Here is an 18,698-nt window from a genome sequence, read left to right on the forward strand (position 1 = left end):
GGCACTTGAAGGCGGCGATTCAAGTTCTCTTTAAACGCTTCTAGCTAATGAGAGTCTAGCGGTATTGCCACGTTTATTTTGTACACATCTACGTCTATCCCGTGTTATCTGATTGCGCTGAAGTTCGTCTGCTGAGCTAAACCACACCCCTTTACCACTTGGCAACGTGGCGCTAGAGCTTGCGTTTTATTCGTTTAGCTGAAATGCCAAGATGTTTGTAGCAGGCTTTAGTTTCCGTCTCATAAGGGCTGGATGATGAACATCGACGTTAAACATAAATCAAGAAATTTATTCAATTTTAACGAAGCCCAAAAGAAAAAAAAAAAAAAGAACTCATAGTTTGAATTTACTTGTAACTTTGCATTAGCGTGATTTTGTATTACTAAAATTGCTTCTTAACTTATAGTGTTTGATGATATTAACACTGTTCATTCTCTTATCTTTGCAGGTACTATGGTCCGAGAACGGCAGCCATCTTGGAGAACAGAACACAAAGCCGCCAGAACACTTGGTATTATAATGGGCGCTTTTCTCATCTGTTGGTTGCCTTTCTTTTTATGGTATGTGATTACAACGATATGTGACGAAGCGTGTCCTTGCCCTACGATAGTTGTATCGGTACTATTTTGGATTGGTTACTTCAACTCAGCCCTGAATCCCCTTATTTATGCCTACTTCAACAGAGATTTTCGGGAGGCTTTCAAAAACACAATTCAAATGGTATTTTTCTGTTTCAGTTGCTGGAAAACACCTACACCTACTCAATATGTGTGAAACATAAATGTTTTACTTTGTTTACTGAATTGTTTATTGTTTATTGTCGAATCAAAACATAATCTAAGGTGAAAGGGTGAAATTATATATATATGACATGTTGTGCAAGTAACATTGCGATCCAAATTTGTGAGGAATGTTTCAAAGAGGTGTTACTGTTTTTTAAGATCATATCTCCATAACGATGGAGTAATAAATTCCCGTGTTTAATATCTTAGTTTAAAATTTGGTTGGTGATATAAAAAATACTTAGGAGGCAGTATTAAAGGTTAAGTAGTTCGAAACAGTGAATTATTGTTTTCTTGCTCAAATTTAGTGGGAAATAAGACGAAATCATGGCAATAATGCAGATGAGATTGAAAATAAATCAGTTAATAATAGCTATGTATAAGTGCATTTGTTTAAGGTATGATATTCCTTGTTATTAGGATATTTTCTGTGTAAAGTATAAGTCTTGTTTTATTTCTTTCTTGTTTAAATGAAACCATTCAAGAAAGCGTATAAAAGCACAGAAGTTAGGTACAATCTTATTAAAAATAGACAGGTCACTCACACACCCTATTATATTCATATTCTGGCATTTGTATGTAAACAACCTTTTTTTTTTTTTTTGCTTAATATACAGAACTTTCCTGGCCGTAGGGGGTTAATAATTATTTTAATTAATTCTACCTATAAGCAAAAATACAGAAATTTTAATAAGTAGAGTTAGACTCAGGGGCACCATATTGGGAGAGCAAGGGGGTAATTGCTCCCTCGACTTTGGAAAATGCTTTCTTTTTAAAATAAAATGTATACTGATTAAAAAAGACGTGAATCTTTCATGTCGATGATCAATCTTGTCCTTCCTGGCAAAATGTGAGATGCTGCTGCTTATTTTGCTAGGAAGTTTATTTGGACAATACTTTACATTAATTATATTAAATTATAAATAATATTGCTTTCTTTAGTTACACATTACAATGTCATCTACTAAACAGTTTATCTAATCCTCAGTATTAATAGTTTTGTAATTCTGTATGGCCATAGGACGTTAATTAACTTGTATAATCAAGAATTCAAATTATGGTTTACATTTTTGTAACCTACTGAACCAGTAACGTTATTATGGTTTAGCAATAAGATTTTTTTTTCTGAAAGCGGAAATTATGAACTTAATCACAAAATATGAATATACATGTAATAATTGGAACATTTTAATGTTAGTTACGTAGATGCATAAACGGCAAAGCAATATAGGTTTAGATATCTCTGTAATATTTTGGCATCCTTCGCATAGCAAAATATTAAATAACACATGATTGAAATATGTTAAACGTATTTTTTAATGAATTATGTAGTATTTTTTTAACCTGGAGACAGAGAGCTTGGGTGCTCATGATTGACTAAGTTCTAGTACTTAGGAGTAAGTATAGTATACTTACATTTATAAATTTAAGATAAAAATATTTGAGTTACGTTCTGAAATTTATGTAAAGATTCATTTATTTTTAATAATCTAGACCAGATATTTTCAAAGAATATTATCATACATATAAAATAATTCGCATGTTAAATTATTACTAGTTTTCTCACAGAAAAGAAATATTCACAATTACAATTCACAAAACTAAATTACCACAATTAGTTAGTTGTTGAAATTTATTCTTCAACATCTTTGAAAAAACTAAGTGGCTCTTGTTCTACTTTAGTGGTCAGTCATTCAGCAGATAGCGACAACTACTATGAGGTGAAGCATAAAAAATAGCATATCTTTTCTCATAGATGTTAAAAAGACATTAATGTTTTCCTTATATTTTCGTAAGCAATATAAACTCAGTGTTGAATCAGAAGAGTAGTTGGTGGTAATACCCTCCTTGAAGATCCAGAATTCACCACGGAAATTACGCATACGTTTCCTTCACTGTTTCTATTCTGTTGCTGGGTTTATTATGTAAGCTTGTGCCCACAGATCCAACAAACACGTTTTAGTTGCCAAAAGCCAATAGAGTATCCAAGCCCTAGGTACCTAGCAGAGACAATGGAAAGTTTAGGCGAATGATGTTGCAGCGAATCATTATTGCAGTTCGTCGAGATCTTGTCTTCTTCATACATTTCAATTTTAAAAATTGAACAACTGGATGAAAAAAACATGCGTGTTTTTCATTTGATCTACCGAGCACGATGATTTCTAATCCACCCAACAGTTCTTTAGAATTTGTGGATGAGACGATCTGGTCTAGAGTTCTTAATAACGTTTTGCGTTTTATGTTTTCAGAAATTAAGTTAGCACATTCTATCAGTTTTCTAATAATAAGTAATACCTATAAACTTTTGATATAAACCTCACCGCCAGGGAATACATTTTAGAAAAATGCATAAAATACAGTTGTGTATGTAGGGAATGTGATGCATGTGAGTTGAAGTGCTCAATTTATTATTTTTTTAATGGGAAGTGCCAAATAAGACAGTGAAAGTGTAATGGTGATATTTATTAAAAGGAACCAAAAGTGAAACATGTTTCCTTCCGACGGATTAAACTGAACAAGTGAAAAATCGAGTGACATGATTGGAATGAAGACAATGAACTATGGTGTCTGTTTGTATTTGTATTTATAGGATAAACTATTATATATTTTTAGAGTGGTTTTGGAACAATAAGCATAAATGCAGGGAAGGCTACATAGCATCTAAAATCAAAATTTTATTAAAATACAGTAATAATAACAGTAAGAAAATGAGAAATACTGACATTTTATTTCTTTACCTTATTTGTATATTTCATTGAATTTGTGTTAAATCCTTGTTATGAATCCAAGCAAGTTGGTTTTTGAATTCAACATATTTTTACATTACAAAACAATGTTATAATAATATATTTCTTCTTCCAGGTCACAAAAATACACTTAAAAATGTAAAAATTTCAATATACATTAAATGTTTGAAAATATGATGCAAAATTAGCGTCAAGAATTCCTATTAAACGATATTATTATTTATCAGCTTATTTGTTCTTATTTATTACATTACAAGAGAGTTGAGATGGTAATCCTGTTCAGGGTACACAATTTTATAAGATTTCAGCTGGTTATTCTAGTTATTTGTTCAGTATAGCTTCAACCAAGAAAATTATAACTGTGATTGTTCGTATCTTTTATCAAAGCTATTTACTGCATTCAACAAGTAAATATATAATATCAACTAATTAAAGTAAATGAGAAATAATCTCAACATACTGTTGTCATGCTCACAAATGTTTAGAAAGGTGATGTGTTTGTTATCAACAAGTTACTTGGAAAAATAATATATTTAAATAGAATATATGATGTATATTTACTTCAAATTATACTTATTTTGACAAAGTGTTTGTTCCTTTTACGATGGTTTAGTTAATTACTGTATGGTTTGTGCGAGTATATACTGGGACAAATTATAAAAATATAAAATGTAATCGTCTATGTGCTCTTCAGATATGTTAAATAATAATCATTTTAACAATTCTCTGGTATTGACAACACTATCCACAGTATGTTGAAGACATATAATGAATACTTCAAGATACATAATAAAGTAATTCTCGTTTTAGTCAAAATATGATGTTATTTTTAAATCCTAGTTGTAGAAATACGCAGTTTCTTTTTCAAAAGTTGTCAAAAATTAAAAATATTATATTAATCCTTCAAATGTTCTATCATTCTAACATACTTCACAGTTTCAATATAAGTTACAAAGATCCAAAATTGAATCTGGGCTCTTTTGTGTGTTTCTCATGCTGTATCAAGCAGACAATTCATGAGTTCATTAGTATATAAATCTGTAATATGGTACATCAAGAAATGAATTTCTTACAACAATTGGGATTGCTTGAAACAAAAATTGAGTTGAAACAATTAGGATTTTTCTACTTGTTTAAAGATTTATTTTGTATTAGTTTGGACGTAGCATGTTGTAATTCATTGCGTGGCAGCCGACAGTAAATCTAAGCTGAAACTATTTTTTAAATAAAATTATATGAACTGTCGTGCTAGATTTTAGATAAACGAGAAACGTTTATCTTCTGAAACAAAATATATTGTTGAAAATCATTGAAGTAGTCTGACAGTACTTATTAGTATATTAAAAATTGCTTAAATAATATACGTAACGTTAATTATTTCTGTTTTTTTCTACATGAAGGATAAATGTTTTCCGTATGTTGCTATCCTACATGAAAGTGCGTACTAACTTACGATAGCCAGCTTCTTACTTATCACTAAATAACTTCATTTACTACTGTATGACTAACAAATTTGAACAGTAAATATGGCATTTCAAATGCTGTATACCACGAGAAACAAATACTGTTAAGGATTGACTATTGTCATTATAATCGGTTGTTTCTACCCTGTATTAAAACTGTTTGTGTATCATTCGTGTAGTAAATGTTTGATAACCCAACTCATTAACTTTAAGATTTATAGTTATTATGATATTAGAAAAAATGTTTGTGTAGTTACTAACTTTCTTAAAGTTGTGTTAGCATTTGTCGTTCACAAGAAATATCCGTCCTTATAAAAATAACATGAACGACGTTTTTTGTTTTAAATAGTTATTTTAAAAGATTTTTCTGTAGTCGATTCCTTATTGTTAATTTTTATCCATACCTCTCAGGTAAATGTAAAACAAACTCAAAAGCTTCCCTGACACAGAAATGTGATTAATGCAATGTATATTGGACTACAAATGAGAGAAACGAAAGAATTGTGAAGTGCTTGAAGTGATAAGAAACGCCGTATATTGTTGAGTGATATATGAGAACTAGATTTTACATATTATATGAAATAAACTGACTTTAACAAGTACTCATGCAATAATATTGTAATTAATGTATATAATTACTACTTGGAGTTCTCTTTTAGGAAACTCAAAATAAAGTAAGTATTAAAAAAACAAAAGTGGAAACTTGAACGGGTGCAAAGATATTCATCAATATTAACATGTGTATGTATATCATTATTCATAATCATTTTTCATTACTTACATTGGTATCAGAAACTCATAATATCATAATCACAATAATCATAAAAAACGAACTTGCAGAATATCATGATTAAATGTAGTATATATATGTATATAAACAACATATAGAAGTATCAGAATCAATTGTTGTGGTGTATAAGAATAAAACATAAGAACTAAAAAATACAGTAGTTATCCATAATATAAAGTACTCTGGAGTATTACAAACGCGCGCGATACATGTTTAAAGAAATCGTTAAAACAGGTAAAAATTTGAAGTAAAGTTATGCAGAATCAGCATATACTTTATATCAAGTAGGTGCTTTCAAATGTATCGTATAGGTATAATTTACATACTAAGAAAAAATATTGTGTATAATACTTGGTAAATAGACATAAGGACAAACGCAACGCACAAGATGCTTAACGTATTACAAAGAACAAACTCAATATCCGCATTTTAAAACTTTATTTAACTGAGTAACAAGCATGTTAAGCTTAATTTATTATTTTTACTTCAGGCAAAATATAAGATATAATTATAGGCTAATACATTCACTAATCAGAAACATACAGATTTCACTCTAAAAGTCGTTCAACTGTTAATATATACAGAATAGTTAATAAAAAGCATCAGTTATAATTTAAAATTAACTAAAACTATGTGTGCTCTTATAGGTTATGGCATTCAAAGACTTATAGTCGATGAAACCGAATCTCAACATTCTATTGTATATAATGCCAAGTGAATTCGACCAGTACTAGCATTACCGCCAATTATTCACCATCTTTATAGGACTCACTTCTCAACTAGTTCTCTCCCAAAAATTTCAGATCAATAGAATTAACATTGTCTAAACGTTAACAGTTTGTCAAGTTAAGATGTGCCATTTCAATGACCACCATTGATAAAAGCAACACACTATGCCTGGATGGCCTTATATACCAGAATTGAAATATTGTAACCCAATCGTGTCGGAAACCACCAATTTATATAATGTAAGGTCCATAAGATATAATCATGCGGCGAAAATTACCAATTTATATAGCGTTACACTATACCCCACAGTTCGAATATTTGTAATCTAATTTACTATTTTACCAAAATTCATTTAAACACTCCATCCTGATATTACCTTTTATTATAATACGTAATGAAGGAAACATTTACACCATTTAAATAACATACATGTAGATTATATAAGATGGATCCTTTGTTATATCATATTTCTCTCGTTGCTATGAGACCAATAACACACATCGTCAGATTGCTATGTTAACAGAACATCAAAACATCAATAATAATATCTGAAGGAAATTAATTAATTTTCTTTCTATATTTTCCTCTTCTTCTTTTAGCTAGCTTGTACATATTTTAATAGCACATATTGCCCGTAAATACAAGTAATAATATTAAAAATACATGATATCGTTATAACAGTTACATGTAAAATTGATCTCAGTTAAAATATTTTACTTGGGTGACGAAATAATTATTTTCATTTGTGAATATTGTATTCAGGCTTAACCATTCATTTACTAGAGAATATTTATATCTTTGACTAATTTTGTTTAGTGATTGAGAAATTTATAAGTTCCTTATATTGCATCAGAACAAATTCAGCTTGACGCAATACGTATTGTTTTGAATGCTACATTTTGGTATATTATACTATTTTTTATTCCTTATGAGAACTACCTTATAATATATCCGGACATATTTTAGTATCAATTATCTCATCCATTATTGATAAAGTTAGATATAACAAAAATTGCAATAATTTTATCAAAATTTAATCCTTATTTCACGTCTCATATGATTCTACACTCGGTCCAGAGAGATTCATGAAATTAATGTTGAATAAAGATTTGAAGACTTTATTGAAGTTGGTAAATGTAATAGTGTCAGTTTCTAAAAGTGGGTTGTTATATGAAAAAAATACATGTACTATCCAATAACATAAACCACAAAGCCTAGGCCTAACCCCTCTCATTGTATTATGCATTCGTACAAAAATTGGCACATATATTTAGGATCATAAGAGTGCAGAAACTCAGTTCTGCAAAGTTTATAAACATTACTCATTTCTTTATGATCTTGTTAAAGTTATAAGATGGGAAGAAAATAAAAACCTTCTGAGAACACCAAAGACACTATGTGTTCACCACAAACTTACAGTGATTAAGTCAAACTTTTAACGCTTTGTACAAGATGAGTATGAGCACTCTATCACTAAGCCACTTATACCTTAGATTACAGTAAAGATATTGTCTGAAGAATGATTATGATTATGATTACTGAACATTTAAAAGTGAAAGTAACGTTTATAAGGTAAAGAAGACTAGCTACTTTTAATTAATATGTCAGAGAAATCATTGTCAGTATGGATATTATAGTACTGACTGCATGAACGAAAACAAAATACACTTCATTACAGTTAATCCTAAACATTATAGCCACATGTACTTTCGTATACTTTTTTTTTTCATTTCAAATACTTCATAACATCACTTCAATGTCAATCCCGTTTCGGCTTTGAAACACACTCTAAAAGAACATTAATAGTGAAGAAAGAAAACCTTCCAAACTCAACATATTGACGTTCTCGACTCATCGTTGATATCTTAAAAGGAGTATTATCATCAGCTTTTATATGAACAAAGAATCAATATTTAGCAACTGGAGCTACTACAATAATTGAAAATACATGTGAGGATAACATGGTGGATCAATGGTGGAGCGCTTACCTCTGACGCATGGGATCCCTGGTTCGATTCCTAACTATGTAAGTTTGTGATGGACAACATCGTGTCCCTGGGTTTACTCGGGGTACTCCCGTTTTCTTCCACTTTCTCATTCTACCAATTTTCATCGTCATTCACTTGGTTTAATCATATTTTGCTTTAACATAAAGAGTATTATCATGGGACGTTAAACTGAGAGTAAATTTAAATTCATTTTCAAAATACTTATGTTTCGCCTGAACTAAACTGTATTGTCCATCACATTCTATAGTATTACCAACACTGCAGACAAAAGGCTACATAATATATTTCGCATACAAGTCAAAATCATTTCGGTTTGTGCATTTAAATGTAAATTATGTTTTGAAGTACGCACACATTAAACTATAAGCAAATGAATTTCATTTTTTCTTGGTTTCTGCAAATTATCTGTACCACAAACTTAAAAAAGATGAGCTAAGGACATTGAAAAATTTTATAATGATTATTGCTGTTTTTAAATTCCTATTATTTCATTCTTCAACATAATTTTAACTTCCTTGTACCCAAGTGATATAGATCTTAATTAATTTATTGTAGAAATATTTTAGTGATCGGTTTTTCTTAAAGAGTACAACTGGATCTTTAATATATAATATAGAGGTACTTTCATTATCTACTGATTATTATCACATATTGGGGTGTACTTTGCACTCTTGAGAAATCAAAATGAAATGAGAAAATAAAAGAGAAAATCAAAAATGAGAAAAAACTTAACCAACATGAGAAGTGAGAAAATATGAGAGAAAATAAAAAATGAGGAAATATTTAACCAATATGAGAAATGAGAAAATAGGAGAGAAAATCAAAAAATGAGAAAATATTTAACCAAGATGAAGTCATGTAGAAATTCTCTAATTTTCTAAGTTTTACATTTAATTTTTGATGTTACTTTAATTGTAAAATTCTATAAAATATAAAACTTATTTATAAGATTATTGTACGGAAAATATTCGGAACAAAAAGGCTAATCTTGATCATACATTAACTAAAAGAATGTTAATTGCTTTAGCTCGAAATGAAGCAAAGTCCTGGTTAAGCATCGTATAGCCGCTTGCTATTCGACACGTGTCTAACCTTCAAAGAAATTTGCTACATAAATGTTAGTTCGCTTGATGAAGTTTTTTTGTTTTGTTTTTGCGGAAGGGTGAGATTGTTTAAGCTTGAAGGTTAATGTTCCTTGAACGTTGTTTATGTAATGTTTTGAAAACCCCGTCACACAAAATTTCTCGCGTTTTCATGAAATCGTTTAAATATCAACATGTTATTCTAACGTTAGTGTGCTGAAGCATTACTAACTATCACTGAAATGTTGTTTTACAGACTGCTAGCTGTGGGATGAGTTATGACACGTGTTCAAAATTCTTAGGCAGTTTTCAACAGATTTCAAAGTATTTGAAAACTTACACTCTTAAATGAACATATTACAAAGTATATGAAAAAACAAAAACATTATACAAAGTAATGTTTCAAAAGACAATAGTAAAATTCAGTTTCCTTAGTAATAAGAAAACGAGTAGCCTTACAGTTTACACCACATAAAGGAATTTTGTTTATAATTGTATACACAACATCTTTTGATGTTTAATTTCTTTTCTGCAGAAAACCATTTTCTCTACGCAATAACGGTATTACTAATTAATAGTTGGGATCCCTTGTAACTAAGCGGTTAGCGTACGCGTTCTTGGTTTGGGAGACCGAGGTTCAATTCCCAGGAGAGCTCATATGGTTTGAATCCCAGGTTAAACTCTAGGCTAACATCTCATGCAGCCTCGTTGCTGAACCGGACGCTAAACTCAAAATCAAATCAAATGTAATGCAATAGTTCTCAACCTGGGGGTAAGTCTCCTGGCGAGCGTGAAGAACATGCAGGGGCCGGAAGCTACTCACAAAACTAAACTACATTCGTAATTAAGAATACATTATAAAAATATTGGAATAAACTGCTTTTAATTAAAAAAGTACAAACAAAATAATTATTACTCTAATTAAATAGAGCAGTGGTTTTATTAAGAACAAATTTTGTGGAAAAATAATACTGCAGTGGGATAGCATGCAAAAGTCTTTCCGAAAGTAAATATAAGATGTGAAATTATTATTATTATTATTATTATTATTAAAAATTTGGTAATTTAATACTGGATATGAAATCGCAGGAAGGGCCGCGGAGGCTCAGTGATGTAGCGTTCACCTCTGATGCCTGGGGTCTTGGTTCGATCCCAGCTCGCTCCAAGTGAACTTTTGTGATGGACAAACACCTTGTGCGTGGGTTTTCTAGGGGCTCTCCCACTTGCTTCACTCCGTCATTTCCTTCATTTCTCATCATCACCGTCTCCTTTAGCCTTGCCGGCATAACCGTGGAACGCAAAACTTAAAGACTTGATTTCAATTTGAAATCGCATACTAATCAAAGTAACCAAACGGAAAATGCTCCAAAGTGATACGTTAAAACCGAAAGTGGTTGATTTCTACACTTCTGGCTTGAATAGAGAGTTAAGAAAAGAGAGTACCTATTCTTAGAACGCTACTCGATTCCATAAACGAAATCTCACTCTCTTGTCATTTTTGTACTTCGTAAATTGATATTGAAACCGGAAGTTGAGTTTTACGTCCCACGGTTATGCCGGTTAGGCTAAAGGAGGCGGTAATTATGAGAAATTAATGAAATGGTGGAATGAAGAAGTGGGAGGAAACGGGAGAACTCCGAGAAAACCCACGAGCACGCGGTGTGTCCACCACAAAGTCCACACGGCACAAGCTGGCACCGAACCAGGGGCTCCAAGCACATGAGGTGAACGCTCTATCACTGAGCCACCGTGCCCCCGGAACCGGAAGTTGTGGCAAATTTCTATCACTTCTGGTGTTAACAAAGAGTTAAGAATGAAGGTGAAATGTATTTTGGGGTCGCTTAATCGAATCATATGACACTACTTCTAACTATCTATCACCATTTTTGCTCTATAGTGATAAACATTAAAACCAAAAAGGGTCTATTTCTACTACTACCGTTAGATAGACCTCCTCTATGATTGAATTCGATTCAAATTTTTTGATTCTCTACGTCCTGCCCAGAGTAGATTTTGATTCATGAAGTAATTCTTAAGGTTTTTTGTCTCTGGGACTGACATACGGATAAACAGAGTAAATACACCTACTTATAATGGAAGTTTTGGTAAATGAACTCTTTCAAAGTTAATATTCGTAGCAACACAAAATTGTTTACTTTACATGTTTGCATATTAATGTACTATATGGAATGAGTTATAACCTTTTAAAAATCAAGTAAGTTTATTGATTTATTGTATAACGGTATATGCTGCATACCTTTGATTTCATTTCTTCGCTACTCAATTGAATACCTTAACTCATCAGGATTATGAAAAGTCATGAATGTACACATACCCTTTGGAATTTTGGCATTTTCAAGGTAAATTTTGGACTTTCCGTTGAGCAGTAACTGCATCACCACTATTTACAGTGTCGATAACAGAAACGATAGTCGTAACTGAACTCTAATTATTTTCGGTTCAGGAACCGAACCGATTTTTTTAAAAAAAAGTAACTACGAGCCCGGAACGTAGAAAGATTTTGCAACAAAAATCAGTTTTGGACTTTGTAACCAAAAATATTTTTTTTTCTTTTTAAAAAATCATTTCTCAGTCTGAAACCATAAACGATATTGAGGTGAAAGCCAAATTATAAAGAAGAGAGAAATATGGTTTGAAATACAACTGGTGTAGTTTAGTTTCCACGACTTATCGTTTCAAATTTTCTCATTATTTTTTAAAGCTTGTAACAGTGATTAATTAAAGATGATTTCAAAGGATTAAAACAAAACGCATTGTTGTTCTCTTCTGGCAAATCACTGAATTATTGTTTTCAGTTTTATGAACATAGGCGATATGTCGAAATGTATTTCGATTTTCTTTTCGATTCACAGGTTTCCGGGCTGGAACCAAAAACATGTTCGATTAAATCACCGTTAATGTTATGCGAATACTATTTATTCCACACATAAAAATACATTTTCAATTACAGAAACAAGAACTATTGAATGCAAGCAAGTGTGAAAACTAATAGCAGAAATTATATGATAAAATTGACGTAATGTCCAACGATTACATCTATAAACTAACAAAAATTAATGATAAATATAAGGTAATTTTGTGCACAGATAGAATAAGAAATTCTGAGAAAATTATAGAATCTGGTACAAACTTTAGTACAATATGTTTTTGTTTAAGCTTTTTACTGTCGTCACACAACTATACGATGATTCAGTTATGTAACGCTCATATCTTGTACGAATATATGATTCAATTATTAGTTACGTGAACATGTTAAGGACAATAACATTTCTTTATATTTTGCTGTTTACGAGCTTCCACATACGTTCTTCACTTCATCAATTCCTTCACCGTCCTGTATTCATATTTATCACTCATTTTCTTTGTGCTTTCAAGTTATAACTAGAGGACTACAATACAGGACTTCAAGTACACATAGGATCCAATTTTCGTTGTTTTTGATTATTTGATTCAGAAAGATTGTTATGTGTTCTTATATTAGAACTATTCATGTATTAAACTAACTAGGACTTTAACCAGCACATTTACAAGTTATTATTTGTAACAATTATTTAGTTGCTTGAAGGCTTGTTACTCAGTTTCAACTCATGTCATCGATAGAGAGCTAATTACATATTAGGGATGTATAAATTGCGTCAGTGTTACCAGAAAGAAATACATTTATTTCTAAGCACATTATCATAAAAGTTTTACTTAGACGAATAGTAAATAACATTCCTTATCAAAAATGATAAAATGTTGAAAATATTCAATCAGACTAATAAGAAAATACAGTTGTATATATTTTATTCTATGCAATGTGATGATTTAAGATATCATCTACTTCACCGATAACGTTGGTAACCTTTGATTCTCTTACTAAAGAGGCATTCAAGTGTAAACGAAATAACTAAGGTTTTTGCAATAATTTGAATGTAAGAATTCTGGTAACACTGACTATTATATAACTGCCTAATAGCCTAAAATTATATATATATTTTAATTACATTCTATAAACGGAGTTCAATGATATGAAAGAGCTTATTTCACAAGAAGCAATTACATAAAAAGTAAATGAATTATAAAAATGATTTCTAGTTAATCCAATTTTATTTATCTTTTTTTAAAGTGAATATCATATGCTACATGCTAATAAGAAACAGAAATATAAATGCTTCTTGGCATGATTTATTATTTCTATTATTACTATTAATATTATAACTAGTATATAACATACTTTACGTTTCTATGATACTGTTTGAAAGGCAACAAATTATGTGTTAATTTAATACCCTAATTTGATTTAAGTTGTGCAGTTTGTGTATTCAATGTTTAAAATGTAACAATTAAGAAACGGTTATTTATTTATTTAATTTGCACTGCAAACTCACAAGGATAAAGTTCCTACAGTAAATATTTTTAATTGTATGTTTCTTTAAAGAAATGTGCTTTCAATTGTGTATGCTGAAGCAATAACTCGTTCAATATAACAAAACATTGAGTATGAATTGCTTCGCTATATTTTGATTACGCAAATTAATTATGTCAGTCAACTACATCTTTTTTCTTTATTTTTCATCATTAATTTACGTAATTAACTTGTTTTGAAATTTTCAAAAGTGTTATGCATTAATTGGTTGATTCTTCTTTATAGTAACGTGATATTCTTCTTAACTATTTGAGAGAGAAATATTCCAAGTAATTGTTACTAAAGAGTGAGTCTACATGCACATAACAAAGTTGGAAAATTTGTAATAGTCAAAGTATAAAAAAGAATATTTCATGTAAAAATCGTAAACATGTATGCTCCTTAAATAACATGCAATCAAATTTAAGTTCCATTTTGACTAATAGTCAACAACTAAGTGAAACTTAGAGTAATACAATTTTCATTATGATATTCATCTTATTTTCAATACAATATAGATAGATATTATGAATCATAATTCGTTTAAAAAATTATATTAATTTATCGCCAATGACATATTTGATTTTTTCCAGTAGGTAACTCAACTAAGTGCGTAATTGCAGTTACAGTTACGTTATTGCCTCTATGTCTGCGACAACAATCATAAATGTTGGTACAAGTGTACTAATGTAACTTTAGAAGTAGACTGTTTAATCCATAAATGCCTGTTACAAATCCCACATTATTATAATGTAATGAATGTAAATAAATGCATACGTTTTGATTTAAAAATGGAGAAAACTAGGAAAAAAAGACACGTCCAAAACAAAATATCAACCCTTCGTCTTGTTATATGAATGGTAGTGTAAGTTCTCGATTTTTAATTTTTTATCAATGGAAGAAAAATAAAGCATTTCAAGTATTAATTTTTATCGCAAATTTGTTCTTTCATACACAATAATGTATTTTATTCATAAGACTGATTTGTATATTTTGCTAACGAAGTCATGTATATTATTTCTTTCTCAAAGACAATTTTATAAATGAACATATATATATACATATTCCTTCATATATTTATATCTTACCTCTTCAAACCTTGTTTTGGTATTCTAAGAGTTTAGTTTTATGCTGTTGTGATTTCTGTTGCAATCCTGAAGTTCGATTTCTTTGTGTAACAAATAAAGTGTCACCTGGATAGGAGTTATAGAAATAAAATTTGAAAGTAATTTTGCTTAATAATATATTTAAATTATATTTCAATACATCCCTTGTAAAATATGATGGTAAAATTAGTTTAATCACGAAAAATCTGTTTGTAAACCTTAAAATGGTAGTTAAAGATATTTGACTGTAAAATTACTATTCTAAATTAAATATATTACTCTTATAATTTGTCTGTTTACAATAAGTTCAAGGATCTAGACACGAATGATGGGGTTTCGTGTTAAAAGTTTGCACCAGTTCTGTGAAACAATTAAATAGCAAATGGTAATTAAATTTGATAGTTAATTTTGAACTTTATTTTGTGCTTCAATTATGTAAAGTTTAATAGGAAAAAGATAACGATAAAAAGTTATTAAATTGCTACATTCAATGCTTTCAATACAATAAGATGTTGGTTATTGCTATTAGACTCCTATCCAGGAAAATGGTATTAATAATACCAATGAAAATTTCAATATTTGCAGTTGTCTTATTGCATGTTCTATTTAAATAATTTGATCTACAGTGTAAAAATATCTTAACCATAACAAGTAACAATAATCCACAATCATCTGTTTAAGTTATTCGAAAAAGACATTACGTAAGGATAATGCTTGAACTAATATGATAATTGATTATAACGTATAAAAGTAAGTACCATAAGTTCATATATGTCAAGGTTATCATCAATACCTCAACTTAAATTGCTTTCTTGAGGTCAAATATGCTGCGAATATCATATGAAATTCTCATTTTATTCAGACAATCTCTAAGGAAAATGTAAAGGGTTTGATATTAAGATAATGGTATGTGGTGAATCATTTCCTCTCAACACGGTCTGCAGTATTAACCAAGAACATGTCAGAGAGTTGCGTTTATAATTGTATAATTTGTGTGAACCACATGTTCCCAGAAGCTCTAATGTCGTGATGAAATTATAAATTGAGCATTACTTTGAAGTTCCGAGCACTGGTGGTAATTTCACATAAGTCTCAAAAGACGATACGAGCCATCAACATTAACTTGGCTCGAGTGAAATTACCTTTCCAAAATGAGGTCGTTTTTAAGGACAACAACATTTGCCTTTTCCGTTTCTTAAATATGACTATTCTTTACATCGAGACTTTTATTGTAAACTACAGGTATGTATTATGGACTCGAATAAGTTGTTTTTCGTGGCTTTTCCCCATATTCATATGATTGAAACATCAATACAAAGTATTTTAAGACTATCAACATTTCTTATTTCTGAGAGAAAGATCAAATTGTGTTCGAAATATCCTGAGTGAGAATAATATGTGAATATAATTCTAAAATTAATAATAGATTTAAAACACGAAAATACTTCTCTTAGAGAATCAACACAGAAGTGATTATGGAAATTTTGAACTATTATATTTGTATTTATGCTTATATTGTATGTTATCTGCGTATCTGTCGATATCATAGATGCAGTCTATAGACTACATCGGGCTGCAGTCTATAGAATCTCTGATTTCAGTCTTCATCAACTATTTGACTGAGTTTCTCAATCTAATTAACGACATCATTCTAGCTGCTAAAATACCTGGAGAAAAGAAAGTCGGGTAACTCTTATGGTCACATGATTACAAGACACACTGTGTGGCAATAGTTTTGATTTGATATAATTTCTGATAACGTTTATTACAGATAAGTTTGGCCATAAATTAAAAACAAATTATTACATATGAACTTCAATAAATGCAAAATATCCATTGTGTATAAAAGATTTATGCGAAACCAATGTTGCATTTATTGATTTGAATCACATAATTTAACTTCATTGTAGTATTACGATCATAGTGAAGAATATTCGCTTTGGATGTTGGAATATTTCTAATAGTGTTGGAATACTTCTTCTTCCTATTACTATTCCTAAGTTTCACAAAGCGGATTGCAAAGGTTAACCGGTGACTTTATTATTAATTGTGCAATGTAGTCTATCCTCTAACATTGGTTGATTGGTTGATATGAGCTGTAAATTCCATTTCAACATCGAGGCTCTATAAAACATCACTTAATGAGATCTAATCTTATGAGCTACCAATAGGTTGAACATTGCTACGAGAAATTGTTTACATAGTGTATTGCTAAACCCACTCGACTGAATTTATTTTCCGTTTCCGATTACACTTAAATAAATTTCCAAGTCATTTAAGATTCATATTACGTTTAACATTCTCAATATTAAGCACTTTTTGTCCTAAATATGTGTTTCTAGATTCACAAATCTGAATTGAATGCCAATTGAATAATGACTGTCATTCTCTCAAAATTAGCAAAGTAAAATTTTACTTACGTTTAAAACTAAATATTGATTGCTTCCAAGATGTATTAAGGAAGTGTATACTGGCTGAATAGCAGTAAATTTTCGGGAATGATAGCAATAATAACTTGAAATTTTACAGACGTTTACATAGCTCTTAATCTTGAATAAATACATCTTAAACTCAAGTCAATTTTCCTTGAATATTCTACTGTTTTAAATAGTATCTTTAAGTTTTCAATTTGTATAGATATATTATTATTATTATTACCAAAGTATTACCACCTTTAATTGTTTACTTATTAAATGTGCAACTGCAAATATTGTAATTTCATGGTATTTAAATTATTACAGACACACATAAGCCTATGCCAATACGTATAGGCTATCTACAATGTTAGTCTATCCTATTACTTAAAAACAAATTACTGTTTGTATATATATTATCAAAAATTGTTGTTATTGTTGTTGTAAAGAAAGATGTCGCCGTTTATTGATGCTCTAAGAAAGCAAATAATCAGGGAAAGATTGGAATTCATATGTGTGCATGAGTGTATATATTATATATGTATTGTATTATGTATATAGGAGAAATAATATGTACAGTATATATAATATATATATGCGGAAATTTATCCATTACAAAAAAAAAAACTTGGTGCTTATGTTGTGTGTATGAATGATCTAAGAGTGAATGTCATGATTGTGTGTGCGTAATGTAAAATTGTGGTGAAACTATTATGTACAGTGTATAAAGAATATTGAAAAATTATTATGACTATTATCATTATTAGTTGGATTATTTATAAGTTGAAGCCCTAACCCTTTCTTCCACAACTAACCTTGGAAGGGAATAAAGCTTATGGAAGAAATAATTGTGTATTTATTCTAATATTTTTTATTTTCTTTTGGGTTTTACAGCAGAAAGTAACTTCCTAAAATTTATCTTAAGTGTATTTAGTTTCAAATTATTTTGGGTTAAACTCGGCAACTGGAAATTACGAAATTCGGAGTTATGCGTATTTGTTTATTTACTTATTTATAATAGGTTTCAGATACAGCACTAGGCCATTTTACACTGAAACATTTTAACATTTATGTAACATAACAATAGAATAACAATTTGAGCTCAAGATGATACAGTAGAATGGGAACATTACAAAGATAGCTTAATTATAGATGATCTGAAAGTATA

At 29.9% G+C, this 18,698-nt stretch overlaps 1 protein-coding gene across 1 annotated transcript in view; it reads left to right on the forward strand.

The window, feature by feature from the left end:
* The window catches only part of LOC145666911 (octopamine receptor beta-1R-like), a 361,682-nt gene extending 343,316 nt beyond the window's left edge, over nt 1-18,366 (forward strand). Inside the window, exon 2 of the mRNA XM_081734506.1 lies at nt 449-18,366. Within this exon, the coding sequence (XP_081590632.1) occupies nt 449-774 (326 nt within the window). The 3' untranslated portion in view covers nt 775-18,366. The remainder of the gene's footprint in view (nt 1-448) is intronic.
* The last annotated feature ends 332 nt before the right edge of the window (nt 18,367-18,698 follow it).

This window comes from Thermobia domestica, chromosome 12, assembly GCF_964235325.1.
Source record: "Thermobia domestica chromosome 12, izTheDome1.hap1.1, whole genome shotgun sequence".
Taxonomy (NCBI): domain Eukaryota; kingdom Metazoa; phylum Arthropoda; class Insecta; order Zygentoma; family Lepismatidae; genus Thermobia; species Thermobia domestica.